Source organism: Vipera ursinii, assembly GCF_947247035.1.
Source record: "Vipera ursinii genome assembly, chromosome: 9".
Lineage (NCBI taxonomy): Eukaryota > Metazoa > Chordata > Lepidosauria > Squamata > Viperidae > Vipera > Vipera ursinii.
In genome coordinates, this window is record NC_139523.1 from 17,687,366 (window position 1) to 17,710,857 (window position 23,492).

Below are 23,492 nucleotides of genomic sequence, written 5' to 3' on the forward strand. Positions count from 1 at the left end.
GCAGGCCCTGAGTCTTTCTTTCTTTCTTTCTTTCTTTCTTTCTTTCTTTCTTTCTTTCTTTCTTTCTTTCTTTCTTTCTTTCTTTCTTTCTTTCTTTCTTTCTTTCTTTCTTTCTCTATCTATCTATCTATTTATTTATTTATTCATTTATTTATTTATTTATTTATTTATTTATTTATTTATTTATTTATTTATTTATTTATTTATTTATTTATTTATTTATTTATTTTTGAGACCAATTTTTGGAGGTTTCCCTCCCATCCACCCCAATCTGATGCATTGGTAGCCTATCTTTGCTAGACTGTTACTGTGCTTGTAATCAGAAACTAATTTCATTTGTTAACTGCTTATAATAGCTTTCGTGTTAAGTGCAGCTCAGTTTTATAGGAGGATGGCTGTACTCCTTAATTAGTCAGTTCCTGTTCCCTGCAGGGTGTTTTATTAATCTCTTGATGTTGTCACTCGCTGTGCGATGGTCAGATGGATGAATTAATCCAGGAACTGGTAAATTGCTCTATTGTTTTAGATGGTACAAAAGAACCTCACAGCAAAAGCAAACCATTCAAAGTGTCTTCAGTGATTGCTGTCCTTTTATGAATGGCTCCATTGTAAATTAATGCAGTGGAATGAAAAACTCAGTATGATAACATTTCATAAAGCCCTGGAAGATCATGAAACAAGTGGCCCTAATTGCTTAGATCCAATCCCATCCAGTCTAGAGGCCTTTAAGAAGAGAAAGGACAGCCACTTGTCTGAAATGATATAAATCTGCCTGCTCAAGCGGCGGTTTGAATTAGAAGACCTCTAAGGTCCCTTCCAATTCTATGTTCTGAGTTCTAATCCCATCCCTCTATGGATTCTTAATACGTATCTAAGACATATCTAGGATTCCATTCCTCTCCCTCAACCCAGTAAGGAATTACAGTTTCAAGACAATTAGCATTTCCAGGAACCAATGAGGATCTTCTACTCTAGGAGCCTTCCATGTAGCTGCAAGGCATTTTCTAAATAAGTTTCGTTCCTTCCACAAAGCTGGTGGAAGCATTGCAGAAGTACATGAACCTGGCTCCTGAAGGAGATTTGCCTCGCTGTAGATAACTTTCTCCCAATACGATTGTTAAAAATATATATATATATGTGATTTGGGATCCTTCTCTCTTACCTGTGGTTGTTTTTCCTAACATTCAGCCTAACGTGCCCATCTTGCAAAACAATTGCAAGGAGAAGTGTGTCTGCAGTCCAGCTGGAGGATTCTTCTGCGAAGACCATGCTTGCACGGCCAGTGAAGCCTGTGTGGTGAAGGATGGGATTATGCAGTGCCAGAACATAGGTAATGGATGATGCCAGCTCAGTTGTCAGCACTTGATGGATGGAGAAAGAAGGATATGATTTTATATCCATCAGGGTGTCTTGAGAGTAACCAGTAGTTCAGCCATGCTGGACAATGATCCTGTGGGCATAGATTAAAGCTGCATGTAGGTGTTGTGTGAAATGCATGTGTTTCAATTTCAGTAGCTACTATGGGAGTCCCAAAAGGGCTTTTTCACGAGGCAACTGGATTCCTTGTTTTTCTTTGAAGACGTTTCGCTTCTCATCCAAGAAGTTTCTTCAGCTCTGACTGGATGGAGGGGAATGGTCATTTGCATTCTTTTTGAAAGAGGGATCTCAAAGAGGCCATCTGTGTCAAAACTGAACAGCCCTCTCTCAACAGAGGGGGAGGGATACGACGTCATCTATCTCCAGCCTACAACACAGTCCTTTCAGCAGTTCCAAGAAGGCTCCACACCCATTTGCACTACACAGGTGACCCTGATGATAAACCTCCAGGTGGCCTCAACGACTCTCTAGAAGAATGCAAATGACAAGCTGTCTGCAAGCAGTATAAGTCCACCATCCAGTCATAGCTGAAGAAGCTTCTTGGATAAGAAGCGAAACGTCTTCAAAGGAAAAACAAGAAAGTCCTGTTACCTCGTGAAAAGGCACCTTTGGAATAATTACGACCCAGATGACTGAGAATCTCCACAGACATTCTACTGTGGGAGGGACACTGATTCTATTTCCCAGAATGCCTTTCTGAGCATTTATATACCTGGGAGGATTTTATACATAGGTCTAATCTACTTAATCTACATTTGTTCAACATGCTTAACCAAGTCACTAACCAACGTAATGGCTATATTTGCTCAACTTGCTAAACCTGGTTAGTTTTAATCTGTGGTAGATTTGTGTGTGTGTGTGGTTTCACCTGGGTGCAAGTCTTGGTTATTTGAACCCAGGCTATTTTATGCTTCAGTATATTCTGCCACCTAGAAAACGGGCTATCTTTGAAATCAGATTAAGCATGTTGTGTGAGGACAACCACAGGATTATCCCAGCTGCAGATATATACATTTCAAGACATACTGATCCTCTTCTAGACTTAGTTTCTACTTTTTGCAGCCTATCAAAGAGAAGAATGTTGTGTGTGTGTCTGGGGGGGGGAACATGATAACTGTCTTCCCGTACTTGAAGGGCTATCACAGAGAAGAGGGCATTAACATATTCCCCAAAGCACCAGAAGTAATGGGTGAAACCTTGTTAAACAGAGAGCCACCCTAGGAGAAATTTTCTGACAGCAAGAACAGTTAAACTATGGAATAGTTTGCCTAGCAGAGTTGTAAGTGCTCAATCACTGGAAGTTTTCAAAAGTAGACTGGACAGCCATTTGACTGTATAAGGTCTCTTCCTTGGACTAGAAGACCTCTGGGCCCTTTCAGATCTATGATTCTATGTTCTGTCTTTTTTCCCCCCCCAGATCCTTGCAAAGTTAAGACTTGCCGTCCCAAAGAGACATGTAAGGTCAAGGATGGACAGGCTGTTTGTGTCCCGGACTATCAGGGACACTGTTGGTGCTGGGGGGACCCACATTTTCATACCTTTGATGGCTACAGCTATGACTTCCAAGGCACTTGTTCCTATGTGCTCAGTCAGTCAACCGGCATCGATCAAAGCCTTGTACCCTTCTCAGTGGTGATAAAGAATGAAAACCGAAGGGGTAACAAAGCTGTCTCTTACGTGCGACATGTCCACATCCGTGTGTATGAGCAAGAGATAACCATCTATAAACAAGAAAATGGCAGAGTCTGGGTAAGAGCAGTTTTATCAATTGCTATGTTGAAAATTCACTTTATACTTCTGCCCCTACCTTATTTATTTAAAACATTTATATACAGTAGCTAGCCATCTTTTAGCCACCTCTGGGCAGTTCTCAATCAAATTGATAGGAGGAAAATGTTTCCAGCTTTTTCACTGTCATTTTAAAGTACAGATAGTCCTTGACTTACAATAGCTCATTTAGTAACCATTCAAATTTACAATGGCACTGGGAAAAAATGACTTATGACCGTTTTCCGCGCTTAACGGCCGTTGCAGCATCCCCATGGTCCAGCGATCAAAATTCAGATGCTGGGAAACTGACTCATATCTACGACAGCTGCAGTGTCCAGGGGTCATGTGATTCCCTTTTGCAACCTTCTGACAAACAAAATCAAGCCAGATCCACTTAACAACTGTGGTACTACGTAATTTAAGAAGTGCAGTGATTCATAGAACTGTGGCAAGAAAGGTCCTAAATTGGGGCAGAGTTCACTTAACAAGGGTCTCACTTAGCAACAGAAATGTAAGAACTATAGTGCTTTTCACTTCAGGAGGGAGTAATGGAGGGCTGTATCTAGATGGCGTTTCTCTCTTGCAGTCTGTCCTTCCTTGCTTTGCTGATGGGAAAATCCAACTCAGATTGATCTGTCTCTCTCTTCTTGCTTCCCCAAAGCACAGTTATTTGCAAATTTCTTTTCCAATCTTTCCGACACAGGTTAACGGTGTGATCTTCAACCTGCCAGTAACCCTTCTGGGAGGTCAAATCCGGATCTTCTCAAGTGGCAACCTTGCCAATGTGCAGACCGACTTTGGCCTACTGACGACCTTTGACTGGAATTGGCAAGTAGACCTCCACCTGTCTAGCAGCTATTATGGAAACACCCAGGGACTTTGTGGGAACTTCAACCAGCTGCCAGGGGATGACCTAAGGAGCCCCCTTGGTTTTCTGTTGCCCGATGTGATCAGCTGGGCTACTTCCTGGACAGTGGAGGACGGGGATCCACTTTGTTTCCATGAGTGCAAAGGAGACTGCCCCGTATGTGACCCGCAACAGCTCGCAAAATACAAAACAGATAGCTATTGTGGGATCGTCTCTGTCTCAAACGGACCCTTCCAGGATTGTCACGCTGTTTTAGATCCTAACATTATCTTAGACAACTGTGCTTTGGATGTTTGTATGAATGGAGGAGACCATGCCGTTCTGTGCCAAGCTGTGAACTCTTATGCTCAAGCGTGTCATCAGAAAGGCCGCCGGGTTGGGGATTGGAGAACCCCCATCAATTGCCGTAAGTGCTGAACATTTGGTCGTCTGTACAGTGTTCTAGCTTAATATCCATATGAACAACAATGAAAGCTAGTTCAAGACCAACATGATGTGAGTGAGGAGCAAAAACCAAAATATATATATTTTTTTAAAAAATCAAATTGAGTTAAATAAATAAATAACATAGCAGAGTTGGAAGGGACCTTGAAGGTCTTCTAGTCCAGCCCCCTGCTCAAGCAGGAAACCATATACCATTTCAGACAAATGGTGGATAACACATTTAAGCAACTTTTGTTCTCCTTCTGGAAGGAATATGGGCAGTTCTCGACTTAATGACTTAATTATAGAGCCTTGGTGGAGCAGTGGGCTAATGCCTCCTTAAGTAACACCAGCTGCCTGCAATTAGTGCAGGTTCGAGTCCCACCAGGCTCAAGGTTGACTCAGCCTTCCATCCTTCCAAGGTAGGTAAAATGAGGACCCAGATTGTTGGGGGCAATTAAGCTGACTTTGTAATAATGCCGCTTGGTGTATAAGCAGGCATATACATAGAATGAAGGCTACTGCTAAGCTTGTAAGCTTGTAAGCCGCCCTGAGTCTTCGGAGAAGGGCGGGATATAAATGTAATAATAAAAAAAAAATGATGACAACGGAGCCCAATATTTTTGTTGTTAAGTGAGGCATTTGTTAAGCGAGTTTGCCCCCATTTTACAACACTTCTTGCCACAGTTGTTAAGGGAAACACTGCAATTGTTAAGTGAATCTGGCTTCCCCCTTGACTTGGCTTGTCAGAAGTTTGCAAAAGGGAATCACATGACACCCCCCCCCAGGACACTGAAACCGCCATAAATATGAGTCAGTTGCCAAGCATCTGAATTTTGATCCCATGACCATGGGGATGCTGCAACAGTCATGTGAAAAATGGTCACAAGTCACTTTTTTCAATTTGAACGGTCACTAAATGAAGTATTGTAAGTCAAGGACTACTGTATCTTCTTAAATAGGAGGTCTTAACAAGGCTGAGGAGATCAATAGTTGGCGGCCTTGCTTTCTGAAGCAGGAAATCTTAGGTTTCAGGGGCACAGGTGGGTATGTATCAATGTAGAAGAGCATAGAGACTCATGAAGATAACTGTCCAAAGTGTGGAACATGTATAGAAAAGGTGGTTGGCTACGTGGAATTTAGACAATGAGAAAATCATACTTACTTCCTTTCACTTCCTTTCACAGCTGTCCCTTGTCCTGAAAATAGCCACCATGTGTCTTGTGGAAGTAGATGTCCAGCGACTTGTTCCTCCCTCAACTCACCCGTGGTTTGCACACTGGAATGTGTGGAAACCTGCCAGTGTAACGAGGGCTACGTCCTTAGCATTGACAAATGTGTGCCCATAGAAAGCTGTGGTTGCTCTCACAATGGCGTCTACTACAAGCCAGATGAAGAATTCTGGGACAAGGACTGCGCTTTGCGCTGTAAGTGTGATTCCAGGTTTGGTGTTGTGGTGTGCACCCCAGCTTCCTGCCAAACTGGGCAGCAGTGCAAAGTGGTCAATGGAATCCGCGGATGCTACGCTAGCTCTTCTACCTGCATCTCCACGGGAAACTATGAATACATCACCTTTGACGGGCACAACTATAGGTTTGAGGGCAAGTGCGTCTACCAATTGTCTAAAGTCATCCTTCCAAAGCTTGGTCTCACACCGTTTGACCTCTCAGCTCAAAACAGCCCAGCTCCTGAAGGCCGTGCGGTTACATTAAAAGTGTATGGAAAAAACATTACTGTACATAACGATCAAGTGCAGGTAAGACTTTTTCACTCAATATGTTGAACCAGGCCAATTTAAGATCTAACTTCTGCATTTGCATGACATGCTAATCTAGGTTTGTTTTAACTTTGGATAGTGTTGTCTTTTTTGGGGGGGGGGTTTCCGATTTAATGTTTCCATTCGGGCTTTCTGTGAAACCAGACTATTGGGTTAATTTCCAGATCAACATATCGCATAGAACTAGGAAAAGTGGTTAATTCAGTAATCAGATTGACTGTCGATAAAAAAAAGGGCAGGGTAAAATTTTAAAATACTTATTAAACATAACATTTACTGCCCTTGTAGGGTTTGCAAATTTTGCAGTAGGTGTTAATTATTACTATTATTATAATTTTTTGGCTTGGGTTAGCATGGCTTATGATATGATTATATTGCCAGATAGGCACAGCTGATATTTTATACTGGGGTTTGAGTGTAGTTGGTTTTTTTTAATAACGGAAAAGTGGTTTATTGATCCTCCCAGAATATTAACATGCTTATTTGGGGTTTCATTCTTTACAAATGGGTCATATATTATGTTGCTGAAAATTACTATTTTATAGAATTGAATTTCAGCAATATGATCCTAACGGGCCCACTGGGGACTACAACACTTAATCTGAGGAGGCACATGTGATCTTCAGGCAATTACATATCTACCCATATTTAATGGCAGTGTGTGTTTAAGCGTTGTTTAGAAATATATGCAATCTTAAGTTTAAAAGTGTTCTGGTTCTGTAGCAAGAAAGGCTGGATTTTTCAACCTGTGTAATTTACTCTGTATTTCGTAGACTGAATTACATTGATTAATCTAGTTCACAGGTCTGCAATCCATGGCTCCGGAGCCATCTCCTGCGGCTCCCAGTCTTCTGCTATGTGTAGTCCAAAAAAAAAAGTGGGACTAAAAAAGTTCAACCAATCAATTCAAATATGCAGGGTAGGACCCAGATTGTTGGGGGCAATTAAGCTGACTTTGTAATAATGCCGCTTGGGGTGTGTGTGTGAAAGCCCTAATAAGCAGGCATATACATAGAATGAAGGCTACTGCTAAGCTTGTAAGCCGCCCCGAGTCTTCGGAGAAGGGCGGGATATAAATGGAATTAAAATAAATAAAATAAATAAATATCTCGCTTTGGCTCCACTCTTCAGTCAAACCCTGTTCTGCGCATGTGTGCATGTACGCGCATGCGCACACAATTTTTGCGGCTCCCAGTTTTTCCTTTTCTGAGGGAACCGGTTCCGAGTGGCTCTTCCACTGTTTCAGGTTGCTGACCCCGATCTAATTCATTCTGGGGAAAGCAGAAAATCTTAAAGGTCAACATTCAAATACCTGTATCTCCTGCTTCCTACATACCTTTCTTTGTTTAGATTAGGGCTCTTCAAACTTGGCCCTTTTATGATTTGTGGACTTCAACTCCCAGAATTCCTCAGCCAGCGTGCCTGGCTGAGGAATTCTGGGAGTTGAAGTCCACAAGTCATAAAAGGGCCAAGTTTGAAGACCCCCTGGTTTAGATTCTATTTCCAAACATTTCTTTTTTTTCCAGCACTACAATAGCTGGGAAATTGGGGTTTTGTTTAGTTTAATTTGAAGAGAAACAAAATTAAATTCTCTCTTTTATTCAGGTGGATGGCAACCCGGTAAATCTGCCTTTCAACTATGAGGAGAATATTAAGGTTAATTCTGACGAGGTCCAATTTGTCATCATGACGGATTTTGACATAGTGGTCAGATTCATCAGGGGAAACCTGAACATTGAAACAACTGTGCCCGTGAACTATGCAGGACAACTGAGCGGGATGTGTGGAAACGCCAATGGAAACCTTGCTGATGACACATTGCAAGAATACGGGGAAAATTGGTTTGTAAGCTGCTCTCCAGGCTGTTCCCCAAATTGTCCTCCCTGCTCATCCGCTGAACTAGAAAGATACCAAACAGATTCATTCTGTGGGTTGTTGAGCTGGCCCGATGGACCCTTCGCTTCCTGTTATGGGGCCATTCCACCTGCACCCTTCTTTGATGAGTGTGTCAGAAAGACCTGTGAAGTTCAGGGACAGAAGAACGTTTGGTGTGACGTTATTACTTCTTATGTAGCTGCCTGTCAATCCAGAAGTTTCCCTTTGAAGAATTGGAGGACTGAAAGCTTCTGCCGTAAGTTTCAACTCGAAGCATTAGAGGGTTTGGCTGAAGGAGGTGAGTCAAAGAGAGCAACTGAATAACAGAGTTGGAAGGGACCTTGGAGGTCTTCTAGTCCAACCCCCGGCTCAGACAGGAAACCCTATTACCATTTCAGACAATTGGTTGTCCAGTCTCTTCTTAAAAACTTCCAGTGTTGGAGCATCCACCACTTCTGGAGGCAAGTTGTTCCGTTGATTAATTGTTCTAACTGTCAGGAAATTTCTTAGTTCTAGGCTGCTTCTCTCCTTGATTGGTTTCCATCCATTTTTTCTTGTCCTGCCTTCAGGCGCTTTGGAGAATAGCTCGGCTCCCTCTTCTTTGTGGCAGCCCCTGAGATATTGGAACACTGCTATCATGTCACCCCTCGTCCTTCTCTTCGTTAAACTAGACCTACCCAATTCCAGCAACCGTTCTTCCTATGTTTTAGCCTCTAGTCTAGTCCCTTAATCATCTTTGTTGCTCTTCTCTCCAATCTTTCTAGAATCTCAACATCTTTTTTATATCATGGCGACCAAAAGTGGATGCAAAATTCCAAGCATGGTCTTACTAAAGTGTGATAAAGTGGTATTAACTCTTTGTGTAATCTATTTCTCTGCACACCGCTGGCTCAAATTTAAATGATTGTCCACTAGGACTCCAAGATGCCTCTCACAGTTACTGCTGTTGAGCTAAAGTGCCTTGAGAAATTTCAATAGTTAATGCAACTCGGGTATTTCAGCTGAATTGGATTGGAGCTGCTATCTATGCTGATCACCTGACCTAGAGGTTATGATAACTACAGTTATGCCAAAGACTATTTTTGTAATATTTCTGTTCATCAGTAAACTGCAAGCTGAGTGGCTAAAGCTGCAGGTGATCTTCTTGTTCTTTAAACGTATTTATGAGAAATTATAATACAAAACTATCTCACAGAGGCAATGAATATGATTAATTAATCTTCTGCCAACATTAATCTCTCCCATAGTGCTTGATGGAAGAGTCTTCTCTCTTTTTAATCTAACCACCTCATCTATGCTGGATTAAATGTTGATCCAGGAGCTGCATAGGGCTGTAGTTTCCAGACTTCACATTGAATTCCTTGTCACAAAATGAAGAATATTTCAGCTTCATTTCTCTGTGCCCGTTGAGCATAATCCATTTAAACTTTTGCTGTTGACATTTATTTATTTGTTTATTTATTTGTTTGTTTGTTTTTATAAACCGCCCTTCTCCCGAGGGACATTGGTTGTAAGGACTAGGTTCACCTAATATAGGTAGTCCTTGAACTTATAACAGTCCATGTAGTGACTGTTCAAGGTTACAACGGCGCTGAAAAAAAGTAATTTTGACCAGTAAATATGACCATTTTTCACCCTTACCAGCCACTGCAGCATCCCCATGGTTACGTGATCAAAATTCCTATGCTCGACAACTGACTCATGTTTATGAGGGTTGCAGCGTCCCGGGGGAGGGGTGTGTGTCAGGAGATCCGCTTTTGAGACCTTCCCACAAGCAGAGTCAATGGGGAAGCCAGATTCACTTAACAACCGTGGCACTAATTTAAGAAGTGCAGTGATCCACTTAACAACCATGTCAAGAAAGCTCCTAAAATGGGGCAAAGTTCAATTCACAAATGTTTTGCTCAGCGACAGAAATTTTGGGCTCAGTTGTGGTCATAGGTCAGACATGTCAAAGACAAGGCCCGGGGGCCAAATCCGGCCCGTGAAGTGGTTTCATGTGGCCCACGAAGCCATCCTGGAAACAGTGAGGGAACGGCCCCCACTGCCTTGGCCCTGGCCCAGAGACCCTCCTCCTGCCAGAGACCCTCAGATCTGTCCCACTCCTGCCCAGGCCCCCATAGGCACCCTTGATGCCAATGATGTAGAGCTGGCCACGCCCACCCAGTAGGCCATACGCACTCTAGCCACGCCCACCCAGTAGGCCACGCCCACCCAGGCCACACCCACCCGGCCCCCTGAGGGCAACCGCAATGCTGATGCGGCCCTCAATGAAATTGAGTTTGACACCCCTGTCATAGGTTGAGGACTATCTGTTCAGTTCCGCTGTGGACAGCATAGTTTGCTCAAACGCTCTGATCCTTTGCTTGATCATCTCCTTATTTTTCCTGATCTAGCTCAACCCTGCCCAGTTAACTCTCAGTATGAACTTTGTGGGACCCGTTGCGCTGCTACCTGTGAAAACCCACAGCTTCCCCTGATGTGCAAGGCACCTTGTGGTGAAGGTTGCATCTGTAATCCGGGGTTCATCTTGAGCGGGAGCCAGTGTGTCCCACTCTGGGAATGTGTCTGTGAATTTGAGGGCGTCTTCTACAAAAAAGGAGAGGAATTCTTCTCCAATGTTTTCTGCCGGAAACGCTGCCGATGTATGGAAGATGGAACGGTTCAGTGTGACGACTTCTGCTACGATGAGGACTTCTGCAAAGTGGTGAACGATGTCCCAGTTTGTTTCCCCAGAGAACCGGGCACCTGTTATGTCCTGGATGGCTGGAATTATGTCACCTTTGATGGTGTGCAATATTTGCTGCCCGCTCTTTGCTCCTACATACTTGCCCAAAGTGACGAGCGGCACAAATTCTCCATCGTCCTGTCAGCTGGAACTAACGGCATCGAGGAAGTCAAGATCCAGGTTTCTGGCTATGATGGAGTTCTTCGAAGACTCAAGGCCTGGGAAATTCTGGTGAGTCTTTTCCGTGCCAAATATACAGGAAAGGACCCCAGTCAATCTTCCTTTGAGGTTCAATTTTTTTAATTAGTTTATCAAAGTAAAAAATACAGAAATACAAAGAAAAAAATGAAAACAGTGGGGAAAGAGGGGAGGAGAAGGTAAAGATGGAAAAAGTGTACGGAAAGGGGCGAAAGGAAAGGCAAAATCACTGATTTTGACCCGTTTTTTGCCTCAGTAGAATAATGTAATAACAAACAACTAATAATATATACTAGCCATTTCTCATAACAACATATCTATCAAATCGACAAAACCCAAAATGGGTCCCCATCGATTTTCCTGATCGTGGGGAGGAAGGATCCCAGATGATTTCTCCCATAGGGTTTTTATGGAATGAAACAAACTTGGATAACTTGGGGAACTCATCAAATTTGCAGACGACAGAAATAGCCAATACTCCAGAAGATAGGCTTAAGATACAGGAGGATCTGGACAGACTCTAACACTGGGCACTATCTAACAAAATGAAATTCAACGGTGAAAAAAGTAAGGTTCTACATTTAGGCAGGAAAAATCAAATGCAGAGGTATAGTATAGGTGGTACCTTGCTCAATAGTAGCAACTGTGAGAGAGATCTCGGAGTCCTAGTGGACAATCACTTAAATATGAGCCAGCCGTGTGCTGCAGCTGCTAAAAAAGCCAACACAGTGCTAGGCTGCATTAACAGAGGGATAGAATCAAGATCACGTGAAGTACTAATACCACTTTACAATGCCTTGGTAAGGCCACACCTGGAATACTGCATCCAGTTTTGGTCACCACGATGTAAAAAAGATGTCGAGACTCTAGAAAGAGTACAGAGAAGAGCAACAAAGATGATTGGGGGACTGGAGGCTAAAACATATAGGGAACGGTTGCTGGAATTGGGTATGTGTAGTTTAATGAAGAGAAGGGTGAGGGTGACATGATAGCAGTGTTCCAATATCTCAGGGGCTGCCACAAAGAAGAGGGAGTCAAGCTCTTCTCCAAAGCACCTGAAGTCAGGACAACAAGCAACGGATGGAAACTAGTCAAGGAGAGAAGCAACCTAGAACTAAGGAGAAACTTCCTGACAGTTAGAACAACTAACCAGTGGAGCAACCTGCCTCCAGAAGCGGTGAATGCTCCAACACTGGAAGTTTTTAAGAAGAGACTGGCCAGCCATTTGTCTGAAATGGTATAGGGTTTCCTGCCTGAGCAGGGGGTTGGACTAGATGACCTCCAAGGTCCCTTCCAACTTATTATTATTATTATTTATCTTATAAAAACAAACTCCTCTATCTCTTTCTAACTGGGTGCTTGACATACTGTAGATTAACCCTGCCATCCTTTACCTCAACAAGGTGCTTCTCATGGAGACATTGAGCTCCTTGTTGTGGAGATGGTTGCATTCGCTTCAACAAGCTGCTTCTTGTGCTTCTGGGACTTCTTCTGGCTCCTGGCATGCTGGATGAGTCCTTGGAACAATCTGGAGCAAAGTGACCTGCCAACGTGCCTCCCATTTTAGGAGCATGTGCGTGGGAGGGAGGGGGGAATAGCACATTGTATCACAAAGTGTCTTTCAGTGGGTACTTTGTGCAAACTTTCTTTCAAGCAAAGCACTCCACACACCTTTCAGAAGTTAGCACATCTTTATTCTAAATGCAGATTTGTTTTACCCATGTTGGCTTGACCCCTAAAGGAAAAAAGGATGAGCGGTCATGAATAATAATAATAATAATAATAATAATAATAATAATAATAATAATAATAATACAAAGACCTACAAATAGAACAATAGATAGAACAAATAGATAACAAAATACGGAGATCTACAGATAGAAATAGAAAGACTGTGGCAAAGGTAAGCAAGGGTGGTGCCAATAGCAATAGGTGCCTTGGGTGCAATCCCAAAACAACTGGACCACCACTTGAACACCATTGACATTGACAAATTCGCCATTAGTCAATTGCAAAAGGCGGCCTTACTAGGAACTGCTTCTATTTTGTGACAATATCTGTAATACCATCAAACATCCACATCTGCCTATCGCAGGTCCTTGGTAAGGACTCGATAGGTAGACAAAAATGCCAAATCCAGTCTGAACATCTGGCTGACTATGCAAATAACAACAACAACAACAACAACAACAACAATAATAATAATAATAATAATAATAATAATAATAATAATAAGTTGGAAGGGACCTTGGAGGCCATCTAGTCCAACCCCCTGCTTAGGCAGGAAGCCCTATACCATTTCAGAAAAATGGCTGTTTAGTCTCTTCTTAAAAACTTCCAATGTTGGAGCATTCACCGCTTCTGGAGGCAGGTTGTTCCGCTGGTTAATTATTCTAACTGTCAGGAAGTTTATAAGTTTGCAACCTTCTGACAAGCAAGGTCAGTGGGGAAACCAGATTCACTTAACAAACCAGGTTGCAGTGATTCACTTAACAAGTAAGAAGTAATAAAGGTTGTAAAATGGGGCTAAAGCCACTTAACAAGTTTCTCATTTAGCAACTGAACTTTGGGGCTCCGTTGTGGCTGTATGTTGAGGATTACCTGTAGTTCATTCATTCCAGTGGTGTGGTGGCCTAGTGGTGAAGATGCTCACCTTCCACATGGAAGATTCAGAGTTTAATCCTAGGTACAGACAGATGTTTCCCTGCTTGGGCGCAAAGAAAAAAATATCTGCTGCAAACTCTGCAATAGGCATCTGGAAGGGCATCTGGCTGGTAAATTCTTAGCTCTATCCAATCACACCAACTCTACCCTGAATAGAGACATAATGCAAATATATACACTGGACTCAGTCTTGTTTCTTGCATCTTGTTGCCCAGGTCAACGGAGAGCGTCTTCGCTTGCCAGCTGACTTTGGAGATGTCTCGGTGAGACAAGAGGGAAAAGCTGTGCTAGTTCGTAGCAATTACGGTCTGCGGGTTTATTACGACCACAACGATTTGGTGGCAGTATCTGTACCTGGTACCTACCAGGGCCTCCTGAAAGGGCTTTGTGGCAACTTCAACAAGGACAAGAATGACGAATTCATCTTGCCCAGTGGGAGGCCAGCCCAGGATTTGATTGAGTTTGCAAACTTTTGGAAAATTGAAGGTGGCCAATGCTTGGAAGGCTGCAAGGATAAATGCTCTCCTTGTGACAGCAGTCTTGAAGCAGCATTCCAAGGCAACGAGTACTGTGGCTTGATCCAAGTGGCTCCAGGTCCATTCAGTAGATGTCATGCCATCGTGAACCCAGAGCCCTTCTTAAAGTACTGTGTGGCCAGGATGTGTTCCAGTTATGGAGCGACAGAATCTCTCTGCCAAAGTTTGCAGGCCTATGCAACAGCTTGTCAAGTGGCTGGGGCCACCATTGATGAATGGAGACCTTTTACCCATTGCTGTAAGTCAAGATGGAGGGTTTTCATGTGGTGCTTACCTACCCCTAATGTTTAATCCAATCTGCTAAAGAGCCAGAGGCTTCGTTTGCCCAGCATGATAATCTAGTACTTTCCAACTTAGTAGGATTTTTTTTTAAAAAAAGGCTTAGCATGTAATAGGAACCCTCCCCATTGATTTATTCATGATTTTATTTGGCCTAAGTCCAGTAAATGAGTCAATACAGTAACCAGCCTTGGAGAGCTGTAAAATGGAGGTAGAGAGGTGGCCCCCTCTTTTAAAACATGGTGATGTCATTGAATAGATGAGACTATGGTTCCAGTGATTGTAGAGGTTTTGTATACCATGCTAATATTGGGGTGTTTTTTTTTTGTTTTGCTACAAAGAGAGGACTTTTTAACCTCCATTTCCTGGTAGTTGATCGCTGAAATTTGGCAAGGTGGTTTGAGAGAGTGGAGTGGGGATAATAAAAAGTGTGTGTGTGTGTGTGTTTGTGTGGGGGAAATCTGAGAGCCATCTGTGGATCCCAGGGCTGAGAAATGGCCATAAAACATGTGAAGAAGCAAACCAGTATGCCTGGGTGTGTTTGTGTGTGCCTTCAGATCAGTGCTGACTTCTGGCAGCTGCCTGACGAAGCCCTGCAGTTTTCTTGGGAGGGTTTTTCAGAAGTGGCTTCCCATTGCCTGCTTCTCGGGGCTGGGAAGGTATGACTGGCCCAAGGTCATCTCGCTGGCTTTGTGCTGAAGGCAAAACTGAAATTCACAGTCTCCTGGTTTCTAGCCTTATGTGTTAAATACTGCACCAAACTGACTCTCTATAACTAGCTGTGAGATTATGGGGAAAAGTGTAAAAAGCAGCTTGCAATGCTGCAAACGGCTCTCCAGAAGCATTTCGCTAATAGCTTCCAAAGGGCAGCTTCTGCTCATACCAAAGAGAGACCTTTTGTCAGGCTAATTTCCTTGGGGGGAGGTAATGATCCTATCCATCCAAGCATAAAGAGACAACTCTGCATGCCACAGTCCTAAGCTTGGACACACAGGTACATGTATACCTGCGCTTTAAAGTTCTTAAAATAGGCATAGCCATATTTTAAGTTGCTGTTTTAGGACTGCATACCCAAAACAAAAGGACACTTTCTTTTCTGGACCATGGTAAGTTCACACTGGTCTTACCTGCCACGGGAACCCTACTACTATGGATGGCGAATTGAACTATTACGGCATGTAAGTCATGGTTGGTGGATGATTCTAGGGCTTATTCAACAAACTAAAGTTAGCTACAGTATGTAAAGTATGCAGAGGGAGACTACAAGGAAATGATCAAACAATTCATTCTGCACGAACGGTGTCAACATTTAGGTCAGTGTTTCTGAACTGTGGCAACTTGAGGATGTGCGGACTTCCACTCCCAAGATTCCCCAACCAGTCATGCTGCTTGGAAGTCCATCTTCAAGTTGCCAAGTTTAAAAATATTGATTTGCACTAAGCAGGCATTATTTTCTCCAAGAGCTGTGGTGGCGCAGTGGTTAGAGTGCAGCACTGCAGGCTATTGCTGCTGACTGCCGGCTGACTGCAGTTTGGCAGTTCGATCCTGACCGGCTCAAGGTTGGCTCAGCCTTCCATCCTTCCGAGGTCGGTAAAATGAGGACCCAGATTGTTGGGGGCCATAATAGACTGACTCTGTAAACAGCTTAGAGAGGGCTGTAAAGCAGTATGAAGCGGTATATAAGTCTAAGTGCTATTGCTATTATGGAACTGTCCAAAAGGCACGTACTCTAATGTCTCCTAAGTGGGATTCTGGAAGAAAATAAGGAACGAGAAGCCTATATAGTTGGATGATGATGATGATGATTTATTATTATTATATTTTTATACCGCCCTTCTCCCGAAGGACTCAGGGCGGTGTACAGGGCAATAAATACAAAAACAGGATACAAAAGTTAAAAACGATTAAATAAACAATAAATTAAGACGTATTAAAACAATAAATTAAGACGTATTAAAATGATGATAATGCTGATGGCATGCCACAGTAAATTACGAGATGTTAGCTGGAAAAATTCATTCCTCATTTTTGGTTTCTGCTCTGACCCTAACACTAACTCTCCATAGAAAAAAAGGCTTCAGGTCTCAAGTCCCTTCTACTAGCTTCCTCATATAATTGAACTTTACTCCACAGCTGCTCTGAACTGCCTGCCTGGCACCCATTATGAGCCTTGTGTGCGGAACTGCAAGAGAACCTGTGCAGGAAATCTCGTGTGCGTGGATCCGTGCGTCGAAGGCTGCGTCTGCAACGTGGGAACATGGGCAAACGGAGCAGCCTGTGTGAACACAGAACAGTGTGGATGCTGGTTTGATGGGAGACTCATCCTGGTGAGAAAGCTTTTTTTTTAAAAAAAACAAAAACAAAACAAAACAAAAAAGTTTGGACTACCCCTCTCTCCCAGAAATCAACTACTGTCCTTAAATGGAGAGTTCCAGGGATATGGTGGAAAATATTAAAGTGTCAATCATGGTGGGGTGATTGAAGCTTTGACTGTTTTTTTTATGGGCAATAACAGAATAACAGAGCTGTAAGGGACCTTGGAGGTCTTCTAGTCCAACCCCCTGCTCAAGCAGGAGTGTCAAACTGCCGGCCCGCAGGCTGGATGCATCATAGCAAAACCGTGCCCACCCCATTGCCGGCAATGGCAAAAAAAGTCACGATATGTCACGACATGTCATGTGATGTTGCGAGTTTGACACCCCTGCCCTATACCATTTCAGATAAATGATTTTCCAGTCTCTTTTTGAAAACCTCCAGTGATGGAACACCCACAATTTCTGAAGGCAAGCCGTTCCACTGGTTAATTGTCTTCACTGTCACAAAATTTCTCCTTAACTTCTCCTTAAGGTTGGCTCTTTCCTTGATTAGTTTCCATCCATTGCTTCTTGTCCAGCCTTCAGGTGCCTTGGACAATAGGTTGACCCCTCTCATCTTTGTGGCAGCCTGTGAGATATTTGAAATGCACATGCAATATGTATTTTCAAAATGGATGAAGATCGTTTCACACCACGGTGACCTAACTGGACACTTTTGCCCATATCCTGTGCCCAATCCTGGCCAAAAGTGTCTGGAAGGTATAGTTTAAAAAAACAAAAAAAGATCAAATAGTGGCCAGCATGGTATGACCAATATAAGACCCAACTTTGACTTTTGTTAAACTGTCCCCGGAGTTAAACCACATAGCAATCTAAAAATTTCCACATCTGGATTAAGAAAGGAAACTGTATTTAATGAATCCTCTGTCCATCTTGGTTAACTGATTGGTGGGCAACCCATCTTCTTCTCTCGCTACTAAGCATGCTTGAGTTAATTCAGATTTCTTTCTTTCTTTCTTTGTTTATTCATTCATTTATTCATTCAGATGGGGGTTGGGGGAAGGGCCAAGGGTTTTATTCCATTCTTAAGCTTTTTCAGCTCTGAAATTTCTCCATGCATGTAACCACCACAGCAGACTCATTTTGGCTTGATTCCTCTCGTAACTCACCACCTGAATTTGCTATTTTAGGAAATGATACCACACTCTGCTGGTTATATTGCCCTTGGAGCAGTTTCATAGCAGAGCAATAAAAGAACTGAGCCACAAACAACTCTTATGAATGATGGCGGTGATCATGCTGTACAACAGCCAAAGTATATGGACTCCATAAATGGAATTCAGTCTTTTTGCTCTGATTTCAAGAGCCGCCTTTCAACCTGAAGCACATTTTTCATCCCTCATGTGCAGAATAAAAGCTACAAATGTGTGAATGGTGGCATGCACACACACACACACACACATACACAGAGAGAGAGAGAGAGAGAGAGAGAGAGAGAGAGAGAGAGAGAGAGAGAGAGAGAGAGAGAGAGAGAGAGAGAGAGAGAGAGAGAGAGAGAGAGATGCACGTACGTTTTGCTTAAAATTTAATGGAAAATTCAGTTCCCTGGATAGGAGTATTCAACCCAAAACATTGGTGCTTTGCAGCCATCTGCATATCCAACCCTGATGATTTTTCTGCATTGCCGTTATATCTTCATTTTTCTTTCTTTCGGTCTCTTTCCAAATTGGCTGAACTCATAATTTTGAGTAATGCACGAAATAATAATGCTGCCCCGATTGCCTCGCTTTTATTAAATTACATATTGCAGATGGTGTTTGATGTTTGCAATTGCTTCTGGTTGATGTCAACCATGTAATTTGGTAACATCTTGAACTTCACCCCCCTCCATTTATTGTTGCTCATAATCTTATTATTCTTTTGGCAATGCTCTTTCTTGAATTGTAGAAAACAAAACTAATCCTTGCTTTTTTAAAAAAATAAAATAAAATAATAAAAGCTCATAAAACAAAAAACAACTCAACCCATGTGATAGAAGTCTGCATATATTCTCCTCGCTGGAGAATATGAAGCTCCAGTTTCTAAATAATGGGATGCTGTTTTCATGGGGTGTCTTCTTCTCTTTCCCCAGCAAGGGGAGACATACATCACTCCGGACTGTAAGATGCGCTGCACGTGCCAAGGCCCTGGTGAGGTGGGCTGTCTCCTCTACGGCTGTGAAACTGGTGAAGCTTGCGGAGTGAGAGATGGGCAACATGGTTGCTTCCCCACTGAAGGCCGCTGCATAATGATACCAGGTCAACATTTCTCTTCCTTCGATGGCCTGTCTGGAGATGTAGTTGCTCCTGGAGCCTACCAGCTGGCCTCCCTTTGTGACACCCTCTCCGACGATTGGTTCCGCATCATAGTTAGAGTCACGTCATGTCCGCCTCTCCAAACGACCACGGCCACCTTGTACATCTTCTTCAAAAATTTATTCATTACGATGAATGACCAGAAAGAAGTTTGGGTAAGTGGAAACCAAACCAAGGAAGGGTCTCTCTTAATGACCTACTAACAATTACCTGTTTTAGGTAGTCCTCAACTTATGACCACAGTTCAACCCAAAATTTATGTTGCTAAGCAGGACAAGTGAGTTTTGCTCATTTTACGACTTTACTCATCACGGCTGTTAAGTGAATCACTGCAGTTGTTAAGTTGGTAACACGGTTGTGAAGTGAACGTGGCTTCCCCATTGACTTTGCTTGTCAGAAGGATGCAAAAGATGATCACGTGATCCTAGGGCACTGCAGCCGTCATAAATATGAGTCAGTTGCCAAGTGTCTGAATTTTGATCATGTGACCATGGGGGAATGCTACAACGGTCATAAGTTTGAGAAACAGTCCTAAGTTACTTTTATCAATGCCGTTGTTGTAAGTCAAGGATCCCCTGTACTTTAGCCCTTCATGGGGACTCCTGCAAGGGTAGTTGTGTAATCTAAGACATTATCACAGTTTACCTTATCTCGAAACACAACCGAGTTGTTCTCTACTGTGCAACTCAAACCCACATTGCATTGTGGGGAAGGGGCGGGGATGGTTTGCTACCACAGAAATCATCGTAGTCTGGGGGTCAGGTAAGATGATTCTAATGTTTGTGTACTGGGTTCAGAAAATAGCACTAGCAATACCACTTAGACTTTTATACACACCCCACAGCACTTTACAACACTCTCTGGACTGTTTACAGAGTCAGCACATTGCCCCCAACAATCTGGGTCCTCATTTTACTGACCTCAGAAGGATGGAAGGCTGAGTCAACCTTGAGCCCCATCAGGATTGAACTTCTGGCTCTGTGCAGAGTTTGCCTGCAATATTGCATTCTAACCACTGTGCCATCACAGTTCCTGGTAGATAGAGTAGGATAAGAGGATAGGGAGGTGTAGCTAAATGCCTTGTTCTCCCTTTTGCCTGGACATAATGTAATGAGCAGTGGAGGGAGACTGTTGGGTGACCAGGCAAGGCTTGGTGGTGTAGCACATGGGTGTCAAACTCGTCACGTGATGTGTCCTGACATATCGTGGCTTTTTTCACATTGCTGGGTGGGCATGGCCTCTGTATGATGCAACTGGTGGTTTGACACCCCTGGTGTAGCATGTGCTAAAAATCCCAAATGTGCCCCCTTAATTTTATTTATTCATTCCATTTCTATAGCTGCCAACTCAACTAAGTGAGTCTGGGTGACTTAATTTCCAAAGATTGACCAACTCGGATCTATGGCTCTTAACAATTAGGTCTCTGTTGTTGTTTTTCACTGTTTTCTCTACTGGTACCTGGGTTTGAGAAGATCCTTAGTGCTACACATTGCAGTTGATAGAGAATTATAGCAATTATGATCCGAAACCAACTACAAGCTGCCAAGTAGCCTGCTCCTGTTCTGCAGATAAAATCCCATCAAGCTTGCATAGTTTCCATTCTTAACTTAAGCCTTTGGAGGAGAATTTTGCACCACTAGATATTTTCCCTGCCTCTCCATCTAACTTTGCTGGTCTCTGCTCTTGTGTTCCAGGTGAATGGGTTGCCGGTGAAAGTCCCACTCCAGATCACAAACTCAGTGAAGTTTGACTTGACCGGTGATGTGATTGTCCTGCAGACACCTCAGGTTCAAATAACATTTGGTCCAAATCGCAGAGTAGCTGTATCTGCCATCCCAGCTTTGGCAGGGAAGATGTGTGGAGCGTGTGGAAACTTCAACGACACACCGGTGGATGACTTGAAGGGGCCAGGCGGAGTGGATGTCAGCAACCTTCCAGAGCTCTTGTTGTCCTGGACGGCCAGAGATTTTGCTTCGCTGGTAAATGAGTTTTTGATTATTCCTCCCTACGGATTCTTCCCGCCCTGTCTCCCAGGCTAGTTTACTAATAATAAGGCTTTGCTTGAATTAAGGGGAGGCACAATGGCTCAGTGGTTAAGGATGCTGAGCTAGTTAGCTGGGAAGCTGACAGGCCAGCTTTGAGACCCAAACGGCACGTGATGGGGTGAGTTCTTGACTCTGCTCCTGCCCACCAAGCAGTTGGAAAGCATACAAATCTAAGTAGATAAATAAGTACCGCTTTGGTAGGACGAACAGCATTCCATGAACCTCGGTTGGTGGTGGGATTCAGCTAGTTCGCACCAGTTTGGCAGAACTGGTAGCTAATTTTTGGTTGCCCAGGCCCAGAAAGGACTTCCGGAAGTGGCATCCACACAAAGAACCGGTTGTTCACATATTTGAATCCCATCTCTGGCCTTGGTATATAGCAGTGATGGCGAACCTTTTAGAGATCGAGTGCCCAAACTGCAACCCAAAACCCACTTATGTATCATCGAGTGCTGGGTGGGCTTGGCCCATTGGGTGGGCGTGGCTGCAGTGGTAACAGCAGACTGGGTGGGACTAAAAAGTGCAGTCAATCAATTCCAACTTTGCAAGATCTTTTTTTTCCATGAAAAGTTGAAATTGATTGATTGAACCTTTTTTTTTTTTGCACACGGTGGTGGAGGCCTAAAGCGAAAAGTTTTTATAAAACCCAGCTGAAGGCCTAGGACTGGGGTGACGTTGCACATGCCCACAGAGAGGGCTCTGCGTGCCACCTGGGGCACATGTGCCATAGGTTTGCCACCACAGGTATATAGTCATGCTGACCGCATGACCACAGAAGCATCTTCGGACAATGCTGGCTCCCTCAGCTAAGAAATGGAGATGAGCGTTGCCTGCTGGAGTCAGACCTAACTGGATAAGAGACAGCTTTACCTTTCCTTGAACTAAAACAGCCAGCTGAGCCATCATCTTCCTAAAAGAACCGTTGACCTGAAACCAGAGAGCTGGGCTGAGGGAAGAACATCCATTGACATTTCAGTGGCTTCTTATGACCTTGAAATGCAGTGAAGGAGTTTGTGGTGATCCTTTTCCCACTTAACGTGTTGACGCCCTTCTCTGGCTCTTCGCTATTGCCTCCAAGGGTTTCTCCCCAAAAAATGATGCTCTGATCTAGCATCATTACCTAGTGGTATCTGGAAGCGGAGAATGAGGGGCCGTTAGTGTTTGACGGACAGAGCTAAAGCTTCTGCTGCCCTCGATGCAGGAGAAGGCGATGCTTTCATCTGGGAACCATTTGTCACTCACCAGGATGTTTCCCCTCTGAAATAGATAACAACATTTTATTCTGTTGTAAATCATGAAACTGTAAATGTACCAGAGCGAATGGCTGGAAATACTGGAGTCTGACCTCCTGGACATATTTAACAGAGTTCAGATTTATACGCATTCCCTTGCAGTGAAACAGCTTTGATGTGTACTTTAAGTCTCCCAGCTGCTCCATCCATTTCAGAGGAAGTATCAGGGTTCCTGAAGGGTCTCCTTCTGTTGACATGAATGGGGGGAAACCCACCCCTGCATGCATCAAAGTTCTGGGCGGCATAGGTGGGAGTTTGTAGGGGGAAGATCATTCCAGAAAGCAGGTGTCACAACTGAGACGCATGTCTCCTGGTCCCATCAAATGGCATTGTGTCAGGGAAGGAATATGAAGCGTGTTCAGTCTTTTGAAGGGTATAGGGTGAGTATCAATAGTAATATCTGCAAATAACCTAGTCCTGCACGATGCAGGGCTTTCTAGGTGGTAAACAGACTTTGAATTACCAATAAAGGAGAATATTTGTAGCTCAAGGTTGAACTGAGGTATCCTTGATGCTCTCTAAGGAGGAAACCACATATGCTCAACACTGGTAGGACAAGCTACTGTATGTAGAATAGAATAGAATAGAATAGAATAGAATAGAATAGAATAGAATAGAATAGAATAGAATAGAATAGAATAGAATAGAATAGAATTATGAAAGAATGGAGTGGAATAGGATAGGATAGGATAGGATAGGATAGGATAGGATAGGATAGGATAGGATAGGATAGGATAGGATAGGATAGCATAGAGCTGAAAGAGACTTCCAGGTCTTCTAGTGCAGCCCCCTGCTTAAGCAGGAGAACTAGAGCAAACTACACATCACTTGCACTGATAATGTTATCTACTAGGGTAATGGAATGTCTGTGCTTGGTTGCTTTCTTGCAGACATTTCATTATCCAAACTAGGTAACATCATCAGTACTAGCAACAACCAAGCTCAGAGAGCACTATGGACCCCACTGACCTTGAATTGCACCTGGAAAATA

General features: G+C 43.3%; 1 protein-coding gene across 3 annotated transcripts in view; it reads left to right on the forward strand.

Annotated features, from left to right (window-relative positions):
• FCGBP (Fc gamma binding protein) overlaps positions 1-23,492 on the forward strand; it is a 63,595-nt gene that overhangs the window by 37,887 nt on the left and 2,216 nt on the right. For all 3 annotated transcript variants that reach the window (XM_083369463.1, XM_083369464.1, XM_083369465.1), the window contains 10 exons: positions 1,189-1,330; positions 2,795-3,126; positions 3,851-4,421; positions 5,626-6,194; positions 7,821-8,346; positions 10,487-11,049; positions 13,896-14,454; positions 16,629-16,822; positions 18,942-19,319; positions 20,859-21,143. In XM_083369463.1, coding sequence (XP_083225589.1) covers positions 1,189-1,330; positions 2,795-3,126; positions 3,851-4,421; positions 5,626-6,194; positions 7,821-8,346; positions 10,487-11,049; positions 13,896-14,454; positions 16,629-16,822; positions 18,942-19,319; positions 20,859-21,143 — 4,119 coding nt within the window. The remainder of the gene's footprint in view (positions 1-1,188; positions 1,331-2,794; positions 3,127-3,850; positions 4,422-5,625; positions 6,195-7,820; positions 8,347-10,486; positions 11,050-13,895; positions 14,455-16,628; positions 16,823-18,941; positions 19,320-20,858; positions 21,144-23,492) is intronic.